Below are 26,911 nucleotides of genomic sequence, written 5' to 3' on the forward strand. Positions count from 1 at the left end.
GAGTCGATTTTATCCTTACTATCATCTTTTCGGAGAAATTGTCAGCAGCTCGAAAGAGATATATGAATATCATGTTAACTATTACAAGTCGTATTATATGGCTCATATGTATTGGGCAGAGTACTGTAGTTTTGTTGACCAACGTACATATTTTCAATCACATAGTCTTTTTCTGGTACTAAATAAAATTAATAATTGTATATGTTTATATGTAATTTAATAATAAATAAATAAAAATTTTCAGAACATGAACGATATATTTTTTCCAATATTCCTGATATATCTCTGATATATCCGATATCTCCATTTAAAAAAAACGATATATTTACCGATATCTATATTTTGAACCTTGATCAGAACTCTCCAGCTCTACCTCTAGGGTGATGGTCTTGCCGGTCAAAGTCTTCACAAAAATCTGCATGCCACCACCAAGCCTGAGCACGAGGTGAAGAGTTGACTCCTTTTGGATATTGTAGTCCGCGAGAGTCCAACCGTCCTCGAGTTGCTTTCCGGCGAAGATGAGCCTCTGTTGATCTTGAGGGATGCCCTCCTTGTCCTAGATCTTGGCTTTGACGTTGTCGATGGTATCGGAGCTCTCGACCTCGAGGGTGATGGTCTTGCCGGTTAGGGTTTTCACGAAGATCTGCAAGATTGTGTTTCAAACGAGTAATTAACGAAGTTGATCGAAAGGGGTTTAGAATTCGCAGACAGAGCTTAAGAAAGGTGTGTGAGAAGGTTGGGAGCCATATGTGGTCTATTTAAACTGACGATCCTTTTGTTTTCTATTCCAGAGAGGACGCACGAGAACTACAAATTCTTTATGGAATACAATTAGGAACTCTTGTAGCTTTAGAACTCTAAATCGTATTGGTTTTAGGACATTACAACCTTACATAGTGCCTACGTACTAAGCATAGCTATAAACTATAACAGATCAAATACGCTAGCTAAACATAAAATCTCCAAAATTGATAGACAAAGTAGACATTCCTATTTCCTAACTCACCAAGATAGCTACGAATGTTCTCGACTCGCTTTACTTCCTTTGCAAGCTGAAGCAATTCAGTCCCCAAAGTTCTCTGCAGCTTTTTCCAACCACTCCCACTTGCAACACAACCAACCCAACAACAAAAGAACCCACATTTTCAAAACACCAAAGCTAAAAACTTTCAACAAAAAGTAATGAAAAGAATAAAGCTTTGGGAAAACCCAGATGGAGGAAGAGTGCAGCCCACCTTGGGAAGTGATGAGGCTGAGATTCTGGAGACTGGTGTCGAGATTGTGGAGCGTGGTCTCTCTTCCGAAAAAGAGAGATGAATCCATGAAACGGTGAGTTGGGTAAGAGTTGATTTGAGGTGTTGGAGATGAGAGGAGTGGGTGGTGATGTTAAACAGCGACAAGCGTGTCCCGTGGACCAACTGTACCGATATTGTCCCAATTTAGCCACCTCACAGGTGTTGGGTTTTAATCACAAAAGGCCTCGGTACAATTGGTTATTATCTACCCACTTATAAGCTTTATTTTCTTTGTCACTTCTTAGATGTGAGATCTCTCATCTCCAACACGCCCCCTCACGTGCAACCTAATTTTTAGGTCTGCACGTGACAGATTAACATCCCACATACTGGGATGAAATAAACTAAGGTCCAGTAACCAACGACACTTAGTGGTCATCCAATCGGAAATCCTCCGATGACATGACAAAATGGCACCCAACTCGGGCCCACGAAAGATTGGAGGCGCGACTGGAGAGGGACCCGCTCTGATATCATGTTAAACAACGACAAGCGTGGCCCGTGGACCAACTGTATCGATATTGTCCCAACTTAGCCACCTCACAGGTGTTGGGTTTTAATCATAAAAGGCCTCGGTACAATTGGTTATTATCCACCCACTTATAAGCTTTATTTTCTTTGTCACTTCTTAGATGTGAGATCTCTCCTCTCCAACACGCCCCCTCACGTGCAACCTAATTTTTAGGTCTGCACGTGACAGATTAACATCCCACATACTGGGATGAAAGAAACTAAGGTCCAGTAACCAACGACACTTAGTGGTCATCCAATCGGAAATCCTCCGATGGCATGACAAAGTGGCACCCGACTCGGGCCCACAAAAGATTGGAGGCGTGACTGGAGAGAGACCCGCTCTTGAATAATTTGATTATATTGCTTGATAATTTTCATACACATATCACCTACATATATACTAGTCTACCCACAAAACACTCCATGATTCACTCCGTGAATCACGGGTCGTGTTTCACGCTTACACTCCCCCTCAAGTTGGTGCATACATATCAACCATGCCCAACTTGCTAAGTGAATCATAAAAGACCATTTTAGACACTCCTTTTGTGAACATATCGGCAAGTTGCTCTTCTGTAGAAACAAAAGGAAAACTAATGATCTTCGCGTCTAGCTTCTCTTTTATAAAATAACGATCAACCTCCACATGTTTTGTACGATCATGTTGCACATGATTATGTGAAATATCAATAGCTGCCTTGTTGTCACAGTGCAGCTGCATAGCACATTTAGGCTTAATACCCAAATATGGTAGCAAATTTCTAAGCCATAACAATTCGCACACTCCTTGAGCCATACCTCTGTATTCTGCTTCAGCACTAGATCGTGCTACCACATTTTGTTTTTTACTCCTCCACGTAACAAGATTACCTCCAACAAAGGTAAAGTACCTTGATGTGGATCTCCGATCTGTAATATTTCCAGCTCAATCTGCATCTGTAAAGCCACAAATCTCAAGGATATTGTTGTGATTAGAAAACATTACTCCTCTCCCTGGAGCTGACTTTAAGTACCTCAAAATCCTCACAACAGCATCTATGTGATCCACACTCGGATTATGCATAAACTGACTCACTACACTTACTGCATACGCAACATCTGGTCTAGTATGTGACAAATAAATCAGGCGTCCAACTAGCCTCTGATAACGAGTTTTGTCAGTGGGTACTTGATCTGGGTACTCTGCTAACCGATGGTTCTACTCAATAGGAGTATCAATTGGAGTGCAATCTAACATACTTGTCTCAGTTAGTAGATCAAGCATGTACTTCCTCTGACACAGATAGATACCATCACTTCCCCGGGCTACCTCAATGCCCAAGAAATACTTGAGTGTACCTAGGTCTTTCATCTCAAACTCTGTGGCTAGTTGCTTCTGTAATCTGTCCACCTCAATAGTATCATTACCAGTAACTACCATATCGTCAACATATATGATTAGGGCTGTTACCTTCTCTTATTGGTGTTTGAGAAATAATGTGTGGTCTGAATTACTCTGCATATAGCCAATTTTCCTCATGAATTGTGAGAATCTTCCAAACCAAGCACGAGGTGACTGTTTAAGACCATACAAAGACTTTCTCAATCTACATACGGAGTTACGTGGAGAAGTGGCCACATATCCAGGCGGAAGATCCATGTATACTTCCTCCGTTAGTTCTCCATGAAGGAATGCATTTTTAACATCAAACTGCCTAAGTGGCCAGTTCAAATTAGCAGCGACAAAGAGCAATACCCGGATAGTGTTTATCTTTGCAACAAGTGCAAATGTCTCATCATTGCCATATGTCTGGGTGAACCCCTTCGCTGCTAGGCGTGCTTTATACCGGCTTACTGACCCATCTGGATTATGCTTCACTGTAAACACCCAACGACATCCTATAGTCTTCTTGCCATATGGTGGAGGTACAAGCTCCCAAGTATTGTTCTTTTGTAATGCTTCCATCTCTTCCTCCATTGCTTTCCTCCATTTTGGATCTCTCAATGCATCATGCACTTTGTTAGGTACTGATACAGTAGATATTTGATTCACAAACGACTCATATGACTTAGATAATCTTTTGGTAGATATAAAATTTGCCACATGATACTTTGCTTTAGTCTGAAGGGTAGGTTCATATTTTTTTGTTGGTTGACCCCGAGTAGACCTATTTGGCAAAACATATTGTCTACTATTATCCCTCATAGAATGACTAACCTCAGATGAGTGATCGTCTGTACAAGGAGAGCTTTGATCAGGGGTATAAACAGCTGTACGGGAAACATGAGGGGCAGTTGTGTTGTCAGCTTCTGGTGCCTGAATCTCCTGAGTGATGACCTCCGGTGATGCCCGTGTAGCTGACACATTGGTAATCTCAACGGAACCTGTTACCATATCGACTGACTCACTGGTCTCCCCTTCTCCATGATACAGCTCTTCAAAATATGAATTCTCCCCCTGAAGAGCAGTATCAGAAGAGGAAAAATAACTCATGTCCTAAAAAAAGGTAACATCCATAGTGACATAGTACTTCCGGGTAGGTGGATGATAGCACCGGTACCCTTTCTGATGTCCTCCGTACCCAACAAACACACATTTAACTGCCCGGGCTTCCAACTTAGAATGCTGATGTTGTGGAAGATGAACAAAAGCAACACAACCGAAAACACGGGCAGGAAGATTATGAAAAGAGGGTAATGAGACATGAGATGCAAGTACCTCATAGGGAACTTTTCTTTGAAGGACACGAGATGGAAGACGATTAATGAGGTGGGCGGAAGTAATGACAGCATCACCCCAAAGGTATCTAGGCATATGGGCACTAAAAAGAATACACCGAGGCATATCAAGTCAGAAACCCCATTTTGCTCAGGTGTGTAAGGACACGTTGTTTGATGAACAATTCCGTGTGTATTAAAGAACTCCTGAAAGACATGATTCACATATTCCCCCCCCCATTATCAGAACGAAGAACTCGAATGGTGGCATTATATTGTGTTTGGACAGAGGTATGGAAGACACAAAAAGCGGGAAAAACCTCATCTTTATTTTTAAGAAGAACAATCCATGAAAGACGGGTGCAATCATCAATGACTGACACAAAATATCGCATTCCTGACACAGTAGACTCTTTAGAGGGTCCCCAAACATCAGAATGAATTAATTCAAAAGGAAGAAAACTTTTAGTAGAAGTATTAGGGGAATAAGTAGATCGATGACTCTTGCCCAAAACACATGTCTCACAACTTAAAGAAGACTCATCCACAGTCATAAACAAAATAGGCATGGATTTTTTCATAACACTAAAAGATGGATGCCCTAACCGACGATGCCATAACCAAATTTCACTTAGCTTGTCAGAAGTGGAAAGTAAAGCAGTCCGAGACTGTCCTCCTGGTTTTTCCCCTGCGTATGTCAAATCCAGATGAAATAACCGGCCCCTCAGATACCCCCGACCAATTACTCGTCTGGTGAGAAGATCTTGAAATATCACATACATAGGGAAAAAGGTCACTGAGCACTGAGCGTCAGCATTCAATTGGGGAACAGATATCAAATGATGAGATAAGGCAGGTACATAGAGTACATTGTGAAGCTCTATGGTAGGAGTAATACGAACATACCCTGTCCCTAACATCGGGAATGCCTCACCATTAGCATTAGTAACATATGGTACGGGTGGAGGGGACAATTCGGTAAAATAAGATTTATCATAAGTCATATGATCAGATGCACCAGAATCAATAATCCATGTATCAAAACTAACAGAGTGAGAAATATTGAAAGCCATACCAATTTGACCACGGCCAACAATGGAGGCTGTAGGTGCTCCTCTAGCAGTATGATGATCATGCCCAACCACACCATAAATATCTGGTTCCGGAACTAATTGAACATCAAGAAGCCTAGAGCTCTCCGTTTGGTGTCCAGAACCCATTGAAAAGAAACAATGTAAAAATCAGGGATTAAGCAGCAAAAATCACAAGAAATGGAGAACAATCTGTCGCCGGTGCACTTGCACCGTCGGTGCGTATGCACTGACGGAAGCTAACCAGACCTGATCGGGTCGAGTTGACCTGTCGGGTTGAGTTGACCGGGTCGGAGGCGGAATTGACCGGGTCGGGTCGAGTTCACCGGGTCAAAGGCAGAAATTCGTCGATTGATCTTGGATGTCGTCTTCGTCGTCGCTGCGCCTCCGGAGGTATAGCGCGATCGTGTAGGAGAGGAGCGTCTCGAAGATCGCGTGGATAGAAGCAAGTGATGGTTCCGGGAGAGAAATCACAGACGCCGCCTAGATGAAGAAGCAATACTCAAGTATCTTGATCAAGTACAGTTCTCCGTAGCTTACAATGTAATGGTGGAACTAGAAGCTTTGATTCTTTGCTTTAGGAATGAAAGGTAGCGGCAAGATAACCGCAGCATTGATTTGGGGTTCAGCTTTTTTAGCCTTGGGGTCACCTGAACATAGATGCTTTCTCCATCCTCGTTTTCCCCTGAAGAGATGCGCCGATTTACTCTCGGGTCAGTTGGATGAATTGATGCACCTCACGGTGCATAAAAGGAGTCGAGAGCAGCAGGGAGGTGCCTCGGGGTAACCACCGGAGCAGAAGACAAGCACCGAAGGTTAGGAGCGCCTCGAAGATCGCGTCGTCGTCGGAGCGAGGAGGGGAGAGCAGCGGGGAGGTGCCTCGGGGTAACCACCGGAGCAGAGGTGGGCTTGGAGGAGAGGGCAGCGGAGATGGGGAGGAGACAGCAGCTGTGACCACCGGAGCAGCACCGGAGCAAAGGAGAGCTTCTGCGTCGTCCTCGGCGAGACTGAAGTGCAAAGGCCGAAGTGCACGGCCCAAAAAAAAAAACAAAATCCCAGAAAAAACAGAGACTCAGCTCTAATACCAACTTGAATAATTTGATTATATTGCTTGATAATTTTCATACACATATCACCTACATATATACTAGTCTACCCACAAAACACTCCATGATTCACTCCGTGATTCACGCTTACAGGTGAGTGAGGTGAAGAGAGGGGGGAGCTTTGTGGAGAAGATCTTGGTGGGTTTGGAAATGCTGGTTCAGAAAGCTCACTTGGTGTTTGGAGAGGTCACTGGGTTTGGGCAAACAAGGAGTTGAACAACAAGTAGTGATGTCGAGAATGTGGCATTAAGAATCCACTTTTGCATGAATCACACCACGACGCGCAGTAAGTAATCAAGGCGCTCACCAAAGTATCACTATAAATTCCATTGGAATCGTATGTTAGAGGGACAACGAGAATCGAAGAAACACCCATAGACCATAGTGACATCGCAACCCCAATTAAGCACCACTTGTAGAATCATGCGCCCGCCCCCAACACCCCGCTCCAGTCAAACGAGTCGGGTGAGGAAGTTTACTTAACGAAGTTTTCCGCATCAAGAATTACTAACTAGCCACGTTGTCTGTATCTGTCACAAAATATTTATGGCCAAAACAAGAACAGGAAAAAAAAATCTTCAACGGCTACAGTTTTTAAATACAAATCAAACCGAGAAGTCCCTTTCCTTGTTGTCATCATTTCTTTGCTGTATCAAGGTCATACCCAGACTCCTGCACATTTTTCTGCTTAAATTAACAAAACCCAGAAAGAAACCTGTAATTGGTCATGAATATAAGGCACTTTGTTTTAGTGGAAGATTAAATGTTGGTTTGCATTAGTCCATTTCTTACTCTTCCTGTTAAACAAGTGACTTACTGCCTCAAGATGGGAAGGAAAAGACAATCCATGGCTGTAAGGAATCTTTTAGGCAACCCTAAGTGATTGATTCCCAGATGTTTTATAATAGTTTAGTTTTGTTGACCACAGCCCAGAAATGTCTCAAGGAGGGTCTGACATATGATCTTGGCGCTTAGACCTTTTCTTTGGCATATACTGATTGGCTTTGAGGCTTGAATGATTCCCAGTTGGTCTTATTGCTAGTTTGTTCACATAGCTGATGTTAATTGTTGTCTAGACTGAGTTGCTTGCCGACTACTCAACTTGTGTCGAAAGTGGTTCTTCCGGCTTGCAATAAAGGGATCATAACCTTCCTGGAACAGTTTGACTCTATCTGTTATGGTGTGATTGAAGATAGCTTGCAGGTATACATAATATAGTTGACCCTTTTGAGTTGCTTGAGTTTTTTTTTTTTTTTGTTTCCGGCTGGTCAATGATCTAGATGAAGCTAAGTAAATGATTCTTTTGTGAAACCAGAAAGCAGTTATCGGAGTTTGAACTCGTTAAGGGTTTAAAGAAGTGAAAGAAAGATGGAAGGAAGAGGGCTTTCAGACTTCTATAGGAATACTAGTGAAGAGTTGATCCTGAGATCTTATATGGAGAGCTCAAATGGAACCCCTCTACCAACCATGGAGATGCTTGGCTTCAAGAACTTGTCACAAAATTTTCGTGCAGATAGCGAGGAGCTCTTCAAAAGCTGGCTCACAACTGGAGAGGCAAGCAACTAAGTTGTTTGTATATTTACTTTAATCCTAGCTAGCAAACATATATTCATGAAAAGTCTGATAACATCTAGCTTATAGTCAGCTGGTCATTCACTTTCAACACCGGTCATGGCACCTTGTTGTCTCTCTTTTATAGTTTTGCTCCAAATTTTCAGATATCTCTTTTAAGCAACTTGATGAAACATTAAGCATCCTTTCTGCAGCCTGCAATTTATCTGTGTATATATTTGAATGATCCCAGTCCACTGACTAGTTTCTTGCTACATTAGTCTTTTGGTCTCAATCTACAGCTTTAGACACACTGGAAAGCAGCCGAATTTTTCCATCTTTCAATACTCTGATATACAAATTATTAGTTAAAAGTTAACAAAGCCAAAGGGAACAAAAGTGAAATAGAGTTATCAGATCTTGATGAGATATTATCCAGAAGAACATAACTCATTCCATGTATATTTTTCTTTAATTGGTTTCCTTACTCATTGAACCCATTTTTGATTTTCTTCATATTACTGATTGACATGTATCTGCTTGCAGAATAATACCTTTAATTCCTCAAGCATTGCACATCGAACTCGATCAAGGAGGTAACTAGATCTTCATTACTAGTAGCATTATTTCTGATAAATTCTAACAAGCTTTTGCTACACGCCTACACCTTTAGGATAATCTCTCTCTCTCTCTCTCTCTCTCTCTCAAACTTTCTACTGCTTTGTGATCTCGAAAACTTCTCATGTGTTATTTTTTCCTCGGACAACTTCCTAAATTTGATTGTTGTGGTTTGCTCATTGATAGCTCTTACTACTTTCTAAATTACAGGATATCCACTGAAATTGCTAGTTTGTCTGCCCACCAACCTATCGGTCTACATCAAAAGGAAAGAAGCAATGAAGTTTTATTTCCACAATATAACCCCATGCCTGATGAGATCTCAGCTGACCTCAATCAACATTCTAACAGGTGGCTACTTCTCCTTCAAATAGATTTTCATTAAATATAGTATGTTCCTTGACTTCCTTCTGCCAAGTTCTGCGTATGCACCTCTAGATGTTATTCCACATCATGCTTTTCTCACAAATTAACATTGATACTTTATCAGAATTAGTTATATATATTAATTCAGTTTGGTCTCTTTTTATTATCAGGCTTGGTGTTGAAAGAGGAATGCAAGCTAGTGACTTATACTTGGCTAAGGCGTGTTGACATTGATCTTTTCATATTCAGACAATTCAGTTATGTCAATGTGTGATCCCATTCCTATTCAGGCCGTCTCTAATATTTTGCTATGACTACAGGCCTGGTTTCACAGTTCCCTACCTATGACAAGAAGCCGTTCATCTGAATTGCGGTATGGTATATCATTTGCTTAACCACTTAATTTCTGTTCAACTGTCTCCTATTTTGAGCCCTCTATTGACTCTAGCAGTATTTATGCCCTTCATAGCCCTCAGTTCATGCCCTCTGCTTTGAGATACCAATTTGTTTTTTTAATTGTGATGTGGAGATACCGATTCATTACTTTTTATGAATTGTGTATGCAAATTGTTTGTTAACTATACAAAGAAATCCAAGAACACTACTTAGATTTCACATCTGGTTTATCTTGCATCATCTGATTAGGTCCACTGACACTGTATAAATGGTATGCAGGAAGAGATATGTAGCCTTGCAAAACTCTCAACCGCCAACAGGTACGGATGGGCTGCAAAATGCTTCAGGGAATTATAACAATATAGATAAAGAAGAATTTGCATTCTCAAATGGCTTCAATGTTCCTTCAATATGTGAGGTTCCTAACCAGATGGGAACCTTCATTTCTTCATCCAATTCATCGTCATCCACTTTTGATGCCCCTCAAATGGGGGACATGGATAAAGTATCATCTGTTGTGAGCATGCTAAAGGGTACGTTAGAGCGCAAAAAGCTTAGCAACCAGATGGGAAAAGGTGCAGAGGATGATAGCTCCACTAGGATTTTTCCAGGTCAAGAAGTTGTTGTCAACACCCGTTTTGATCAAGTGCAATGTAATCAGCTTCAAGATATGGTGAGAACTTTTCAGGAAGTATCCACTATGGAAGTTGATGATCATGGGGGTATGAACAAAGTTGAAGGACCCCTGGATCTTGAGATGGAAGGTTTTGTGAATCTCACAAATCCAAACCACCCGATGAGCAGGAATTCTCAAGAACCATCACAAAGTGAATCATCTGCTGCAGCACCAGTAGTTTCATCTGGGATTGATGCATGTGATGGTCCCAGCAACTCAAGTCAAACTATGAGCATATGTGAAAGTTCACTAAAACGAGCTGGTAATAGGAGTTCAGAAAATGGCTCTAGATCGAAAGGTGAGATTCTCTACGTGTACTTAGAATGCATGCAATCCAATGAAAATTATTGTCTGTCACTCCCTTTTGATGCACCATTCCCTACATTTACAAGCTGTTAGACGAATGGGGTTTAAACTCAAATTGCTTGAACAAAGGAGGAAACATTGTACTTCAAATCTTCAACTTTAAAAGTTGATCTGGAACAGGCTATAACTTATAAGTACAGACGATAACTGTGCCTTCATATTTTAATGATGCATATCCTAACCTTCATAAGTCTACCGAAACGATATTGATTGCTTGTGCTAACATTACAATTTACTGAAGTATAAATACTTAAACCTTGGAAGCATGTTCTTAAGTTTAATATTCTTTCATGCAATAAAAGTCCCTTCCCATGGAACTGCAGATATCAGAGAACGTATAATTGGCAACTTGAAAGATGATCAAAAGGTAAAATCCATTATGTTATTATGAATAATGTGGTAGCAAACTAATCATGTGAGTGGAGCCAATATTCAAAATGTTTACCTAAGTTCCAATTTTCTTGGTCCCCTTTCACAGACGGGGGCACGCTTAGAGCGATATGGATCTGTGACATCAGCCATTTCAGGTAATCAATCATGTTTGAGACTAACTATCCCCCTGAAAATTGGATCTCTATTGGATGTTACCTACTAGAGAGCCAAATTGTTTTTAGTTATTCAAGCACAATACTGATCTTAGTTTGTGACTTGTGAGGTCATCAGAACTTACCTGATTGTATGATTGCATATGATATAACAGATAGGTTATCAATGTGGACTTACCAACATTTTTACTTCCCCAGATGACGGACATATATGATCTGACTTTTTATTTTGCCCATGTTTTGGAAACCTTTTCCTAAACTTCCCTGCATGAACACATTTTTGAAAGATGCATTACTGTATAATCTGCAGTCTACCAGTCTCATAATCTATCTAACCATAAAAACGGTTGTGCAGGAGATAAGGAGGATGCCACAAAAAAGCGGAGGGTGGAGAGATCACGCAAGTACGTATCTAAAACTTGGGGAGAGTATATTGTTTTTCCCAGCATAAAACTCTTCTATTCACAATTTTCCTTTTTCTGTTTTCTTTGTGTTTTAACAATGGGTTGGTCTGAGTCAAACAAATGAATAATAATTGAGTTTTGTTTCTATTCAATTATTTCAATCCAAGAAAAATAGCCTTCATTTGATTTGGATTCTCATGTGTGGAAATTATACTTGATTGTAAAGGGATTACTTAACATGGTAACAATCATCATCTATTTCTGAAATGCTACAAGTAGTTACAGATGACAGTTTTATTTATTTTGAGTTTCTTGGTTGTGTAGAATGGCAGAGGCAAAGGAAAGGTACTCAACTCCATTAATCCCATCAGATATGCAATCTGTCTTGAAGCGGTGTGAAAATCTTGAAAAGGAAGTCCGGTCCCTAAAACTTAACTTGTCCTTCATGAATAGGTAAAGGAACAAGCTCACTTTCATTTACTTAGTATTATCAATTTAGGATGTTTCCAAGTTTTAAGCAACTCTGAGGGGGGTTTTTACTCTATCATAGTTCAGCTATTGAATTTGCATATAGCTAGGATGTTCTAGTGTCCAAAGAAAGTATAGAAAGAACTGTTTATTGGATAACGATGTCCATATTGAAGCAACAGTTTGACATGGATAATATATAGTGTCTGTATAAAACTGTAAAATGGAACAGACAACTCACAAATAGCTTCAAGTTCGGAAGCAGTTGGGTCTACTTTTCTGAATAATGTTAACTTTTTATCAGTAGAGTACTAAGTGTGTTTGTTCATCAACTTAATGGAATACACATAATTTTTCAAGTAAGAGCAGGAAAGGGAAAAATATATGGAGTATCCAGACTCCATAGTCTGTGAGCTTACAGCATTATTTTGATTGCTGGGTCCAATGTCTTCACATTTGGGACATGCCATTCCTTCCTAAATTGCGATTGAGCAGTTAGGTTAGTAGTCCTATGTAAATCATTGGATGATTTTTCAAGTCTGAATTGATTTTAATGTTCATGATTTGTTTTCATGTCTTAACAACTTGGAAGTGGAAACCTATACATTTTTACTCTAGTTTAATCGTTTTCTTCTGGGAAGGACATCTATCTTTTGGAACTTGTCCTTCGATTGAGGTGAAAATGTAAATTCATGTTGTATGTCTGTTGCTCAACTAGGTGCTAAATTGTTTCAGGAAGGATTCCGAGCAGACAAAGCAGATAGAGGAGCTTCAGCAGCAAAACGAAGAATTGACGGATGAGAAAGAGCGCCTTTTAGAAGAGATCGAGAGGATCCTTGCAGAAAATGGCAAGATTGGATAACATGGTAACCATGGTTAGCCTCCTGTAATATATACAACATATTCATGAACTTCGATGGTGTAGTGCGTGCAGGCACATCTCGTCATGCATTACCTGAAGGAACTCTCAAAATAAAGTGGACATGCATTTCCGGGACAAAGTTGCGGTTGCAGACAATAAGACTACTGAAAAGCACAGCATGTTCGTGTCAAAGCACTGCATCCTATCCATGGCGTTGCCATCTCATACCAGGAATTGATTTGGCTGGTAAACCAGACGCAAAGACTTCCTAACTTGTGCAACGGAGTTGCATTTCAAGCCATGAACTATCTTATTTTGAGTTGATTTAACGTGTTAAGAGGAGAATATTGGAGGAATGCAATAATTCTTGCATTTTGCAAATAGCAAAAGTGTAGCATTTTGTACATAGCAAAAATGCTGTCAACACTTTCCTGTATGGTTCACCAATATATGGATCTGAGCAGAGTATAAACCAATATCTGAACTAATCGCAACGAATGAAGCATTTGGCAAGCTGTAGATATGAGAATGAAGCATATATGAAGTTAACTCCATGACAGACCATCAAGAAGACATTAATTGACCCAAAAAACTGTGCTGAAGTAGTTTCTTAGTGGTGATTTGTCTAAAGATATCGAATTTAGTTGTAAGACAAGCAAACCATGACTATAACAAGTATGAGGCCGGACTCATATTAATACTACTTCCCAGTTCCCAGCAACTGACAAGGACCATTTTGCAACAAAGATCTGAACAACACTGTTGTGAACTAACTGAAGTTTTTGGCAAGCTAATATATAAGAGCAATGAGTGAATATGCATATACAACTTTATAAACATGCCCTAATATAAGTACTTATCACAATAGGAACAGATAAACTTTGTATCACCAATACGGCCACAGAAGTTTCCAATCAGCTACATAATAATAATAATCATAAAATCCATATCCGAAACCGACTAAAGTGATCTTCAAATAGACTACAAAATCAGATATGGATTGAAGTGAAATAAAAAAGAACAATTTAAGAAAACAATGCCAAATGTTTTCTAGAAAAAGTTTATTTGGTAGTTGCCACCACCGAGTTTTTACTCACCTCAGTAATTTTAACCAGATGCTTTTAGCCACGCACATGTAACACTTGGTCAACGGAGAGCATACTGTATCTAGGTACGACGCTGCTTTCGGAGCCGGCATCCATTATGGGGCTTTCGGGTGATATCTTCAATGTATGCAATCGGATTCTGACCCACTCTGGAGTTAGTGTAGCCATTATTCCAGCTCAAGATAGCTGTCTTCTTCTTCTTGAAAAAACAAAACCCTTTTACTCTCATCACAACTGATTTCAACCCAAAATTTCTAGACATCCGTCCAACATATTCGGCAGTTGCTTCGGCAGCATACCGAGACAATTTTGCTCCTCCTTTCATTTCTGGTACAGATCCAGCTGAAGCCCCAAGTTTCTTGTTCCCCTTTGAATCCGTGACAGTAACAAAAGTATTATTACGCAAAATCTTGATGTGGACTACATCAGCATTCTGCTCAATATGTCTGGTAGGGACCTGAAACTGAATATTGCCTCTGTTTTGACTCTCATCTTGGTCTATAATTTCCCTCACAAAGTTCATCGACCTGGAATTCCTTCTGGGAAACCCTGAGTCATTATCAAACTCCCTTCTGGTCCGAACATTCTCAGAAGCATTAGCACCCTGCTGAAAACTCTCTGACAAACCTGCAAACGCCACATTATTTCAATTATTCGCCAGCAATTCAGACCTCCATCAAAGCGTCTCCATTCACCATTTTTTTTTTCCATCAAACTAGTCTTACAAACAGACCAACTTATGGCAACATTGTTATCCTAGTGCCTGAAATACTTAGATTCACTAATCTTAAAGATAGGAGTACAACGAATATCGGGTTGTTATCCTAGTTCTCTCTTCTATCATGTAGATAATCAGAAGAACCCTAGCATTATATCATTATCAACATCCAGTTAAGCATCTCCCAATTAGTAGCTCAAATTGCATCGACAAAAATAAAAATCATCATAAAGCAGATAAGTAGGATAAAAGCTAATATGGAGTTTGATTATTGGAAAGATTGTAAAACAAATCGAACTTACTAGACATGAGGAGACACAAGGGAAGATAGAAGAGAGAACTTGCCTGGTGGGGGTGGGGGTGAGGGTGAGAAGTTAAAGATGGAGGAGGAGAAGGACCTTAGAGCAGTGAGATCGCCGCCATGGCGAGGGACCAGCCGAGACAGAGAGGAGAACATCACTTGTTGCTGAATGAAGACCAAACTAAAGTAAAATCAGTTGAAGCAACAAAAGTACCCAAATCAAAACAAACCTCTAGATTGAAGAAAAGTATGAATCTTAGCTAGGAGGAGGAAATGAGAGTGAGGGCTGAGGAGGAGGAGGAGGAGCCGCGACTAGTGTCGTTTTTAGTCTTTTAGAGAAGGGAGAGGGCGTTATGGTCAATTCCCCTCTCTGATGAGCTAGATCGCACACCTTTACAAAATGACCAAATTAGTGTTGGTAACATATATTCAATTTATGAGTTAATTTCAGTATGAAGCATTCAGCAAATGAAATGAATTGGGCACTTCTTTTGCCTTTGGAATGTTTCTTTAACTTTCTTGCCAACAATTAGAGTTATTTTTTCCTTTTTAATAGAGGAGCCAACGATCGGAGGTTTAAATATCACAATGATTTTGGAAATTGGGTTACAAAGATGTTCTGGTGAAGAAAAATCAGTGCAATTTACTGCAATACGGCCAATACATGAAATACTTGTACAACACCCTATCAGCCTTTTCCCTCAATTACTCATAGTCTCATACATAAAGTAAAAAAAAAACCTTTGTTACTCGTATGTATGAAGCTTGTTTTTCAGCCCCATTGTGTGATTGTAGGATGGCTCCAACAAACTGAAAGGGCCAGTGCACAAATTCGGATAATTGATCAAAAATGGAATCCTCTTTGCATTCTCTTTAGCAAAGATTTCTCTTGTGTGATTGTTCTTCTGCTAGTTGTATTCATTGGGATTTTCTTTGCTGAGGATGATAGGAACACCATCTTCCCTCCAACTTACTCGCTCTTCGCATAATGCAGTTATCACCTCCACATATAAGCGATGCTCCTACATCAGTTCAGAACAAAGTCAGAAAGTATATTGCATAGTGCACATAATAGCAAATTTATGATTCCATCATTCCAGAAGGATCTTATGCAAAATTAAACAAATGAAAAAGCTCTTTCAGAAAGGATTATATGTGTTTAAAGTAGAGCATCCTTTTGTTATATATCAATTTCCTTTTCTTTGTCTCATAAGAGCCTTGACTTCAATTGACGATCAAACAATTAGTTGGTGAAACAGATGAATAAACAAATTACAAATATACGTGGAACATAAAATTGCATTACCTCCCTAAGAACCCTTGCAGCTATCAACTCAGCAGTGTCATTAGCAAGCACCGGGACAACTCTTTGAGCAAGGATACGTCCAGTGTCATAATGCTCATCAACAAAATGTATAGTAGGGCCTGAATATCTGGACCAAAGTAAAAGATACATTATTAGGAGACTCGCTACAGTGAAACAAAAATCAAAATGATTGGATTTTGGTAACTAATAGCATACCTTGCTCCAGAAGCAATGACTGCTTTGTGAACCCTCATCCCGTAGTTACCTTTGCCTCCAAATGCAGGAAGAAGAGCTGGGTGGATATTCACTATGGCTCTGGGAAAAGCTTGTATCAACTCTACTGGTATAAGTTGTAGGTAACCAGCCAGAAGAACAAAATCAACCTCAAGTTTCCTGTTTATATAAGCCATGAAAATGTAATCAACAACAAAAAGCACAATCATATACAGGGCCTACTTATAGATTATCTAGCAATGCTAGCATCGTCCCTCAATTAGCAGACATATCCAAAAGCTTAGAAATACGAAAGGAATTTCAACGAGAGTAGACACTGAAATGTAGTCATTGAAGAAGATAGCGATTTTCAAAAGCATTCGAAACTGAATGTGTTTCAAATTTGCACAAATTGTCAAGAAGCTGATATTAAACTGTAAAATTAAAACACGCAAAGATCATTTCTAGGTACTGAAAATACAGCCAAATGAGATGCAAGTCATGCAACTAATCCCCAACTCACAGTGCAAGTTTGAGTTAACAGTTCATTCCTGTCTTAGCAAAAACTATAAAAGCATCCTTTTTGCACATAAATAACAAAAAGGATGGTTAAACCTTGAAATCTACCACGGAGAGATATACATACTTGACATGACAACTTAAACTGTTTATCTCATAGAAGAGGCTGACCTGAGGACAGCGACAAGGTCAATTGGAGATATTCCGTCAGGCTCTTTTTTAGTTTTGGGAAACAACACAACTGGAAGGCACTTATCTCTTGCGTACTCCGCACCTCCACAACCTGTCAAGTTGCAACTACAATAAGGTACAATACACATCAATGAACATGATACTACTCTAATCACACAAGCCCTTTATGCAAAATACATTTCCAAAGCTCCGGAATACTCAAATTTAACAAAGTCATGAGTGTAACACAATGACGAGAAATCCGAACAGCTCTACTACTTGTGTCAACTATGAAATCAAATACACCATGTTCACTAAACAAAAACATGAAGAGAAGTTGAACAAGCAATGCTGTCAATACCTTGTTTATTAGTAACTAAGACAACAACGTCGCCATGAATCGAACCCCGAACGCAAGCTTCATGAATAGACCTGAAATTAGAGCCTCCACCGGACACAAACACCGCAAGCTTCTTCCGCCTAATCTCATTCTTCAAATCTCCATTATCCAAAGAAGCAACGGCCCCACTTCTCTCTCTGCTGCTCCTGCACTCCACCACATTCCTAGATAAAGCCCTCTGTGAACTACAAGGGCAGGCCTTGAAGGAGACCCAACTCTGGGACTGAGCAAAAGAAGAAGAAGAGGGAAACTTCACTACGAACTGGGTGTTGGGGTTTTGAACCAATGGAGTTGAGCACAACCCAGACAGCAGATGCTGAACCTCCATCGATGCAAGCACTAAAACCCTAAACCCCAGAATCCCAAAAAGTTCAGAGAATGGAGCAAACAGAGGAGAAGAAGAGGCTGCTGGACTTTTTGCAGGGAAATATATATGTAGGGGCAGTATTGTCATTTAATTTCTTGGTAAAATCTGGGTCCATTGTTGGTTTCATAATTCACTTTTTGGTCCGAAACGTAAATTTTGTGCTGAAAAAAACGATGGGAAATCGTAGGAAGATTACGACTGGGAGAGGCGGAGGCGGAGAAGAAGAGGAGCTGCACGTGGCGGCGAGGTCGGGCGACCTGAGTCAAGTTCAGGTGATTGTCAGCTCCAACCCTTTGAAGGTGAATGGGAGAGATAAGCACTCTAGAACTCCGTATCCTTTTTCTTTTTGTTACTATGTTGTTCAATTCAATGAATTGCGCTTCGTATTTTGAAGTATTGTGTTTTCAATGATCTAGCTTAATGTCTGTAGAATGGTTTTGATTTTGAATGTGATGATGGGTATGAGTTTGAGCTGAGATAGTTAGGTTAGTACTACCACATATAATTGGGGGGTTTGTGCTAAAGTTTTGAATTTTCAATTAGATTGGTTGAAAAGCACAATCGTGACTATAGCATACAGAATCAATCGAAAACAGGATATTTTGTTGTCGTAATGAATAATAAATCTGATTTGATATGGTGAAAAAATTTCAGTGGTTAATGCATTATTGATACGTAGTTGTGGCCCTTTTTTTCTTCAAATGTGTGATTGCTTGAGTAACCAGGCGGCTTGGCAGATGGTTAGCTCTTTTGTTTTTTTAGTTGGATTGCTGCCGGAAAATTCTTGCATGGTTTGTTGAGTGCACTTGTGGAAGTCAAAAGTTGTTTCTTTGACAATTAATTTTATCAAAGACTACATTTAGCTGCGTGGGCTGGGCAGACAGAAGTGGTGAATTTTCTGTGTAAGAACAAGGCTGATGTTGGTGCTGCTGCTATGGACGATATGAAGGCAATACATTTTGCTGCGCAAAAGGGACATTTAGAGGCTGTCCGTGCTCTTCTTTCTGCTGGAGCTTCAGTCAAGTCTTCCACCCGCAAGGGTCTGACTCCACTGCACTTTTCTGTTCAAGGGTCTCATGTGGAACTTATCAAGTATTTGGCTAGGAAAGGTGCAGATCTCGCTGCAAAGACTAAAGCAGGGAAGACCCCTCTTGAGCTTGCTAGCAATGATGAAGTCCGCTCTTGTTTGGAAGAGTGTGAAAGATCCTTGGAGAAAGGAGATGCGAATGGTAAACAGAAAGATGAAGAACCTCATTCAAAGAAAATCCAGCATGAAGATGCCAAGGATGAAACTATGAAGAGGAAGGGTGATCAATCTGAGGAAGCCTCAGGGGAACCTAAAAGAGCAAAAGTTTCGTTGAATCATCTCCTGGCTGCAGATGATGATATTCAGGATGAGGAATGAAGCTTCTATGAGGAGACCTGTATGGTGAAATGACCTTTGCAGGACTTCTTTCACGCACTGAACGGAAGGCCTCTCTCACGGAAGCAACCAAAGAAAGTACAGGTTAATTGCAAGTAGCTAATTGCTATAGTCATAGAATTAAGTAGCTGGTTGAAGCTAGCACTACGATATAGAATCTCATCGATCCATGCTGTTTGAAAGGTATGTACTTGTCTCTCTGATTTGTGTTACCTTTGCTCACCATCATGGTGGTATATTAGTTGTAATGCAATGCATTCTCTTGTTTTGAAGAAACATGTTGCATCTGAAGTAGCCTTTATCCAGCTTGTCATGCAGTTCAAAGTTTGTGGTTGTGAAAGAGTTTTTCTAGACTGGTATAGCACAAGCTGTGATGAAATAATTTCATATTGTCCCCCAAAGTTTAGTAGGCACAATTTAGTTCTCTGTTTCTTCTTGGCTGTCTAAATTATTCCTCTATTGTTGCTGATTAGAAGCATACCAGACCAAGCTTTTCTTTTCTTTTCACGTCTGAGAAAGTATATGGTAGTAATGTTATCACAGGGAATTGATCTAAATATAATAATCTTATTGTGTATCAAAAAAATATGCAGCAAGTAATGCAGTATCTATGACAATCTATAAGATTTGTGGGTTTTAGACATCAGGGCTTAGGTAGTAGGATCATGTATTCATGTTATACAGGTTTTCATGAGAAATGAAGTTGTTTGGGGAAGAATATAAAGGAAACTGAAGAAAAGAGAGTTAAGTTCATTAACAGAAAGACCAACGGTGGCCACTTAAGTTTGAGATGGGAAACATCTCGGCCAGATAGTACTGCAACACTCCCTGGAAATAGAAAAAGGCTCTCATACAGGTCATACAAGAGATAGTAGTTTCTCACTTTCTTGTGTTTCATCTGGTTTACGACCTAGGAAGAACCCAACTTGTAAGCCAATAAACACAGTTCGAGGAAGGAAATTAAGCCTCTTTCGGTCTTTCCTATTTCAAGGAAATTAAGCCAGTAGAACTTCTTTAAATTAATACTTGATTAATTAATAATTTTGTTAAAATAATATTTTTTGATAATCTCGACTCGGAGATGACGTGTTAAATTAATATTTCACTAAATTTGTAAGATAATAGAAATTTGAGTTCATATAGACCCCATCGAATATATAAATTAATAATGACATAATTTATATAATTAATTCTACATTTATAAGTATTTCATTGAAGAATTTGGTTGATTTAATTATCATCAAATAAAATAATACATCGGACAATATAATATTTTGAACAATGTTATCCGTGATAAATCCAACAATGTGATGCATGAACAAAAAGTAAAGTTTGTTCTTTGAAAAAGTAAAAGAAAATATTTATTATACCTTGATAAATAATAAGTTATTAATTAATCAATAAATTAATATATGGTGCAGAATGAATAATTGTGTCTTTATTGAATGATATGAGGCACATATATAGGCATTACATAACCACAATCTCATAGGATTCAGAGTCCTAATCTATTACAGAGATGCGAATCTATCTATAATAGGAAACCTAATAGGGTTAAGACACACAATGGTAGAATAATAATTCTTCCAAAACACTTTCTCTTGTGTCACATGTCTAGGTTGCATGGTGCACATATCGTTGCCTCGGTAAAAACCTTGTCAAACAAAATAAAAACATCTTAGGTGAAAAACAATAGCTTGACCGAAGAGGAAAAAAGCACAACGCTCCGTCTATATTTAATAGCATCATGTGAGGTAAGCTCACCCTGAAGTCTATGAAACAACTCTCCCTGATTAGTGTCATAATCATGGAGTACAAAGAACAACGTATACAATGTTCATTATATGCTTCTCAAAACTAGTTTTGGGCTAATGATTAATCATTAATTTAGCTACACATTTTTAGATCATACATGTTATACTTAGCGAAACTTAGATCTTAAAAAACATGATTGCATAACAATTCAAAACAAGAGTTTGCAATGAAAATCAAATTCTCGGTTAGAATGATCTTCACTCACTTAAACGACCATAACTTCTTCATCACTATAGGTATTAGTAAACCGTAAAATGTTCTAGGAAGTAGACACCCGTGGCTTTTCAATGACATAAAGTTCATAACTCAATTCGACCGGAGCAGTTCACAGTGCTTTGTCGAAGTTGACTACCGTGCAAATTTCCGGACAAAACTGCATACTTTGCTAAAACGGCCATAACTCACTACGATAGATATAATTGAATTGTTAGTATCTCTGGAAAATAGACATATAGACATTTCCTACGGTACTAAATTCACCATATTTCATTGAGTGAGTTGTCATGTAAGTCTCATTGAAATTGACCTATGAGACTGGACATATTCTGATTTATCACATTCAATGTGTCTTTCACAAAAGAATGGGGGAATGGACCTATGAATGACTGATTTTGGTCCGAGACGGAACCGTACGCATCATCTACGCTGCCAGTGTTGACAGCTACACCAAGGTGTACGTTGATGTTGCTGGAGCTGCTGGCGACGTTGGTGTGGATAGGATTTGTGTTGGTTCACTAAGTGTAGAATTAAACACATGTGAAAAGAGCAATGCAAGTCCAATGACGATGTGTTGCGAGAATCACACGTTGTAGGAACCTTGGAGGTGTGTCTTCAATTATGATTTCAGAGATAGAATTTGTATATGGGGGAGAATGACTTGTTGTTTTGGTGAAGGATGTTTGAGGTAGTATTTTGGTAGAGTTTTGGCTCTTGAATGCAAATGAGAAGTGATATTTTTCTTTGTGAATGATGTGTTATTTATAGAAGAGTTTTGGCTCCTTGAATATTATAGCTTGGACTTTTTCTCCTCAATTTCTTTCACTTATTTTTGTCATTGGTGGGTGCAATCTCCTTTGATAAATTCTTTTTTTTTTCTCTTTTGTAAGTGTCTCATTCTTTCTCTTTTACATTATCCCTTTTTCTTTCTCTCTTTTTCGTTCACTTATTTTTGTCATTGGTGGGTGCAATCTCTTTTGATAAATTCATTTTTTTTCTCATTTCTAGGTGTCATTCTTTCTTTATTTTCCTCCTTTGCTTGACTTTTTCTCTATTTTTTTCCTTCATTGTACAATCTGAAAATAATAAAAGACAAGATGATTCATATAAAAAGATGAAGTAAGTTATTAGAATAGGAGAGTAAGATTAGGAAAGTTACGGAATAAAAGTTTAAATTCAAGTAAGATTTTCCCTAATGGTACGTTTTCTAGTCTAAAAAAGATTCCTAATGCAAATATGATTATCAAAATATCGCCAATGCGACTAAAACGTAGAAAGATGAAGACTCCTAATCCAACTAGGTTTCCTAGTCTTACAAGGATTCCTACTCAAACTAGGACTCTACACCAATTCTACGTTTTTAACTCAAGTAAATACAAAAATGCATCCAATACCGCCCAAGACTCTTACTACGACTCAATGACTCAATAGTACAACAATAAGGGCTAAGCAAAGTACAAATTGAGGTAAAAACATATTAAGAACGTCGCACAAAGTGCTCTTATCAACAAGCATTAAAATGAAAATTTATCATTGGCATGTATGACCTGTTAAAACTTAGTAAGGCACGAAGATATAAAACACAATCTCTGCTTAAGATCCGTAAAACAACTACTGCGTCGTAGGACAGTGTGGGTGATTACGCAATTAGCAAGACACTTGGCATTGCAAGGAGTCTTCACCATAATAAAATTAAGAGAGTCAACGTCAGAACGTTTTTAGACAATACGTTGTAGGATATTGCAAGAACGGCGATTGAAACAAAAAGACAATCCCATCAAATGTATCGCATGGCAATAGGACTACATTCTTCAACCTAAGAGTTGGAAAAACATGGTATTGAAGCAATTGAATACCAAACCGTTAGGGTGGTAAAAATCATCCAATTGGTGCGGGTGGTCACCAATAATAATAAAATCGTTTGAGCTAAGAAACGACTTGGAGAAAACCGGAAAAGATAACCGGAAAACCATGTCCAAATAACTCAAAATCGAATGAAACTTTGGTGGGAAAATGCTTCAACAAATAATGTTGGAAATATGCCAGAAAAACAACGAGAAAACGGCGAAGAACCGCCAGAAAAGCGGTGGTGCTGGTGACCGGAAAATCGGTCGCCGACGGCCGAAATCTGGTCGGTTAGAAGGCCGGGCTTCATATCCGACTGGAAACGCCGGCAGGAACCGGGCACTTCTGCCGGAAACGAACCATAAGGTGGCCAAAACGGCCTGAAACGTCGTTAAAATGTTCCAGAAATGTGCCGGAAACGCCAGCAGAGATCATAACGATGTCAAATTTTGAAATTCTGAGGCTTGTTTTCCATATGTTAAGTGTCAAATTCACAATGTAGTATTATTGGGGTCTCATGTAACCCAAAGGCAGTCAATTTAAGAACCACAACGAGTTGTAAACGTTGATCATCATGCTAAGTGTAAGGTAAATAAAATTCTCAAAGAGATCGACTTGTAAACAAGAAATTCAAAAATTTGTCAATCTTTAATACATCACACACAAACTTCTAATTCCAAATTTAAAAGACTATTACTAAATCAATGAAAATAACAATGGCGGTTGGCCATAACAATACTTGATATCATAAAGGTAGAATAAGCTTAAAACGGCTAATCAAAATCTAGAGTGTCCATTCTAGGGACCGGAGGCTTAGCCTTGGAAGTAAGGGGTCGGGCTCCATGGAGATGTGGTGAGTCTCGATCTCAGGTTCATCCACATAGTTTGATTCAGATTGTGGAAACTTCTTGTAGGCAGAGTATGCCTTGATCATCTTCATGCTAGCTCGACAATCCCGATTAAAGTGCTTGAAGGAACTACATTTGAAGTATGGAGACTTGTCGTTACCGGAATTGGAGGCATGAGGAGGCACACGGCCTCCTTGAGATTTGGGATGGGGATGTGCGGCGCTGCCTCCATCACGGGTCCAAAAGTAGGACTTGGGCCGAGAACGGCCTAGTTCCTCCCACGATGAGAATTGTTGCTTTGTTACTGGTATGGAGCGTTGCTGGATTGATTATTTTCCTTAGGAGTTTTCCCATAGTTAGATTGTGGTGTATCAATCTTTTTAGTGCCAACGGGTCTATTGTTATTGTTGAGGAGGATCTCAGAATGTCTCTCCTTCTTTGCCAAGAGCGCCATTAAGTCAGCGAAAGTCTGAATCTTCCCTTCCTCATATGAGTGCGGTACGTATGAGCTTAAACCTCATAGTTGATTGGAAACGTGTCCAATGTCTTATTGAGAAGATCTAGGTCGGTCTTGATGACACCAACGGTGCCAAAGTTAGATTGCAGGCATAATATATCATGATTGAAGTCATCCACTCTCTTATAGTCCAATAGATGGATGTTATCTCATCTAACGGTCAATTCAGGGAGAAGCTTATCATGAACGTTGTTGTATCGATTTTTCTTATGACCATAATCTTTCAGGATCTTTTACGTTCAAGTATTGCCTCTTGAGAGTTGCATGGATTTAACGTCTCATGAAGATGAGAGCTTAAGTCTTGGTCATAGGTGGGAAAATAGTAGGAGGGTCGGCAAACATGCATTGAATCCCTCGGCTCTCAAAAGCGAGCTCCATGTCGGAAACCCAACGGTGGTATTCCTTGTCTTCAAGATCAAGAAGGTCAAATTTCAGTCGTGATGGCAACGACATCTACAAATACTGAATTGATTAGATTCAAGTATAACATAAATTAGAAGAGTGACGTATATGGTCATAAGAAAAATCGATGCAAACAGTGATACTCATGACCGCACCCAAAACAGCAGTGCACTCAGGTGACCACACGAAATCGATTAACTTCCCTTTCAAAACAATCGCGACTCTCCCAGGATCGTCACACGAAAAACATCGACCAAAGAGAAGAGTGGCGAGTTCCCTCGTTTGGCCTCATCTGCGATATAAGAATGAAGGGAGATTGAAGTAAGACGAATATTGCCCAATATAATATATCTATACGTTCAAAAGCGGGAACGTTAATTAAAAATTATCTTTGAATGTGTGGAGAATACGAGAGTAGTTTCTCTTAAGCGAAAATGTTGCTTGTTAAGTTCGCGTTGCTTGCGTGAATATGCAAGATGAGCAATTTTAAATGCTTCGATATGGGGTCTTGCGGGGCAAAAAGTTAATTTTGCCAGGCGAATGCGTAGGAAGCCCTGTGGCGTTGTGGGGTTGCATGCAAGGACTGCGGGGGTTCTACAGGGGCTATAGGGTCGACATGGACTGTAGGGGGTCTGCAGAGGCTGCAAGGGGCTGCGGGGGGTCTGTAGGGTCAGCAGGGACTGCAGGAGCTGCTGGAGATGCGGGGCCATGCAAGGCAGTTACCGACGGAAAAGGTGTCGAAGGCCAGAGACATGGGCGGCCAGCGGGAAAAAAAAAGAGTTTTCTAAGGCTCTAAAAGTTCAGGGTTTTAGGGTAAAGTGCGTGATAATATGGTACATAATGAATAACTATGTCTGTATTGAATGATATAGAGGTTTATATATAGACATTACATAATCACAATTCCGTAGGATTCAGAGTCTTAATTTATTACAGAGATGTAAATTTATCTCTAATATGAAACCTAATATGGCTAAGACACAACAATGGTAGAATAATAATTATCCCCGGAATAATAGATTATTAATTTATCAATATATTAATATCTCGTTAAAATAATAAATTTTCTTAGTTCCGAACCTATTAATTTATAGAGGTTTTATTGTAACTGTTACATATGAAAGCTAAACTAAAGGTCAGATATTCAAACGATAGGAAAGAACCAGAAATGCTAGCAATAAGAGCAGCATATACGGTAGGTCGATTTGACTCATTTGAGCATGAATCTCCTGCTGGATATGTTTTACTTGAGACGGCCAAACTTTTTGAGACCGCATCTCTATAGTTGCACAAATTAAGTTGCTCCGGTGGAAGTCTTGCATGGGGGAGGAAATGTCAGTGCTGTGCTGATGATGAATCTAATATGAACAAATGTGTATAAAGATTGCATTTGTCGATCTCCAAAGGAGCACCAACAGCAATAGCAATCCCTCGACAGGTAAGAAACTTAGTGTCAGGGTTTGTTAAGAAAATGTAAAGGACTTCAGTCAGTTTGAGCCTCTATGAAATGAGCTTTTCGTTCGCTGTACTCAATGATGATGACTGCGTCTTTCAACTTCCCAGCTATAAGGTTGAAGTGAAATAGGGTTACCCTGCAGTCACTTAGGTCTCTTCTCCGATTTCGGGACTTGCTTGGAACTACTAGTGTTCCTGCATGAGGTGCATATAGAAGAAGACGACTGCTCCATGGAGAGAAGGCATGAATTGATGTTTTGAAATGTTTGTGGTTGCTTATAGTTGGAGAGGATGGTTTTTATTTATATTTGTTGCAAATTTCTTTTTATATGAAC

General features: G+C 39.4%; 4 protein-coding genes across 6 annotated transcripts; 2 read left to right on the forward strand and 2 right to left on the reverse strand.

The window, feature by feature from the left end:
* The first annotated feature begins 7,504 nt into the window (after positions 1-7,504).
* LOC126793214 (protein CYCLOPS-like) lies at positions 7,505-13,483 on the forward strand. Of its 3 annotated transcripts, none has more exons than XR_007672036.1 (13): positions 7,505-7,905; positions 8,018-8,256; positions 8,800-8,849; positions 9,082-9,222; positions 9,408-9,456; positions 9,558-9,610; positions 9,913-10,607; positions 10,999-11,042; positions 11,154-11,202; positions 11,576-11,624; positions 11,949-12,077; positions 12,462-12,591; positions 12,828-12,974. XR_007672036.1 is itself a non-coding variant. In XM_050519673.1 (12 exons), the coding sequence occupies exons 2-12, from the start codon at positions 8,071-8,073 to the stop codon at positions 12,952-12,954; spliced, it is 1,572 nt and encodes a 523-aa protein (XP_050375630.1). In that variant the 5' UTR covers positions 7,511-7,905; positions 8,018-8,070; the 3' UTR covers positions 12,955-13,483. The 3 variants fall into 3 exon arrangements, 1 of the variants encoding a protein (XP_050375630.1); XR_007672037.1 differs by having other exon boundaries at positions 12,811-12,935; XM_050519673.1 differs by lacking the exon at positions 12,462-12,591 and having other exon boundaries at positions 7,511-7,905; positions 12,828-13,483.
* A 335-nt stretch (positions 13,484-13,818) lies between these two features.
* LOC126793239 (probable ribosomal protein S11, mitochondrial) lies at positions 13,819-15,369 on the reverse strand. The gene is made up of 2 exons (XM_050519702.1): positions 15,124-15,369; positions 13,819-14,687 (listed from the first exon to the last, which is right to left on the reverse strand). The coding sequence occupies exons 1-2, from the start codon at positions 15,233-15,235 to the stop codon at positions 14,122-14,124; spliced, it is 678 nt and encodes a 225-aa protein (XP_050375659.1). The 5' UTR covers positions 15,236-15,369; the 3' UTR covers positions 13,819-14,121.
* Positions 15,370-15,959: 590 nt separating this feature from the next.
* On the reverse strand, positions 15,960-18,050 carry LOC126793231 (phosphoribosylglycinamide formyltransferase, chloroplastic). Its single transcript, XM_050519694.1, has 5 exons — positions 17,650-18,050; positions 17,289-17,400; positions 16,602-16,778; positions 16,386-16,512; positions 15,960-16,101 (listed from the first exon to the last, which is right to left on the reverse strand). Exons 1-5 carry the CDS (start codon positions 18,014-18,016, stop codon positions 15,988-15,990), a joined length of 897 nt encoding a protein of 298 aa, XP_050375651.1. The 5' UTR covers positions 18,017-18,050; the 3' UTR covers positions 15,960-15,987.
* A 159-nt stretch (positions 18,051-18,209) lies between these two features.
* On the forward strand, positions 18,210-19,870 carry LOC126793238 (uncharacterized). The gene is made up of 2 exons (XM_050519700.1): positions 18,210-18,386; positions 18,908-19,870. The coding sequence occupies exons 1-2, from the start codon at positions 18,229-18,231 to the stop codon at positions 19,458-19,460; spliced, it is 711 nt and encodes a 236-aa protein (XP_050375657.1). The 5' UTR covers positions 18,210-18,228; the 3' UTR covers positions 19,461-19,870.
* The last annotated feature ends 7,041 nt before the right edge of the window (positions 19,871-26,911 follow it).

This window comes from Argentina anserina, chromosome 5, assembly GCF_933775445.1.
Source record: "Argentina anserina chromosome 5, drPotAnse1.1, whole genome shotgun sequence".
NCBI classification, from domain to species: domain Eukaryota; kingdom Viridiplantae; phylum Streptophyta; class Magnoliopsida; order Rosales; family Rosaceae; genus Argentina; species Argentina anserina.

Excerpts from the sequence above, each read along its gene's own strand:
- LOC126793214 (XM_050519673.1), top strand. The coding sequence starts at position 8,071 with ATGGAAGGAAGAGGGCTTTCAGACTTCTATAGGAATACTAGTGAAGAG. Across the intron at positions 8,257-8,799 it reads GCTGGCTCACAACTGGAGAG|AATAATACCTTTAATTCCTC; the intron begins GCAAGCAACTAA and ends ATCTGCTTGCAG. Across the intron at positions 8,850-9,081 it reads CATCGAACTCGATCAAGGAG|GATATCCACTGAAATTGCTA; the intron begins GTAACTAGATCT and ends TCTAAATTACAG.
- LOC126793239 (XM_050519702.1), bottom strand. The coding sequence starts at position 15,235 with ATGTTCTCCTCTCTGTCTCGGCTGGTCCCTCGCCATGGCGGCGATCTC. Across the intron at positions 14,688-15,123 it reads CTCACCCCCACCCCCACCAG|GTTTGTCAGAGAGTTTTCAG; the intron begins GCAAGTTCTCTC and ends TGGCGTTTGCAG.
- LOC126793231 (XM_050519694.1), bottom strand. The coding sequence starts at position 18,016 with ATGGAGGTTCAGCATCTGCTGTCTGGGTTGTGCTCAACTCCATTGGTT. Across the intron at positions 17,401-17,649 it reads CTTAGTTACTAATAAACAAG|GTTGTGGAGGTGCGGAGTAC; the intron begins GTATTGACAGCA and ends GCAACTTGACAG. Across the intron at positions 16,779-17,288 it reads GACCTTGTCGCTGTCCTCAG|GAAACTTGAGGTTGATTTTG; the intron begins GTCAGCCTCTTC and ends TTATATAAACAG.
- LOC126793238 (XM_050519700.1), top strand. The coding sequence starts at position 18,229 with ATGGGAAATCGTAGGAAGATTACGACTGGGAGAGGCGGAGGCGGAGAA. Across the intron at positions 18,387-18,907 it reads GATAAGCACTCTAGAACTCC|ACTACATTTAGCTGCGTGGG; the intron begins GTATCCTTTTTC and ends ATTTTATCAAAG.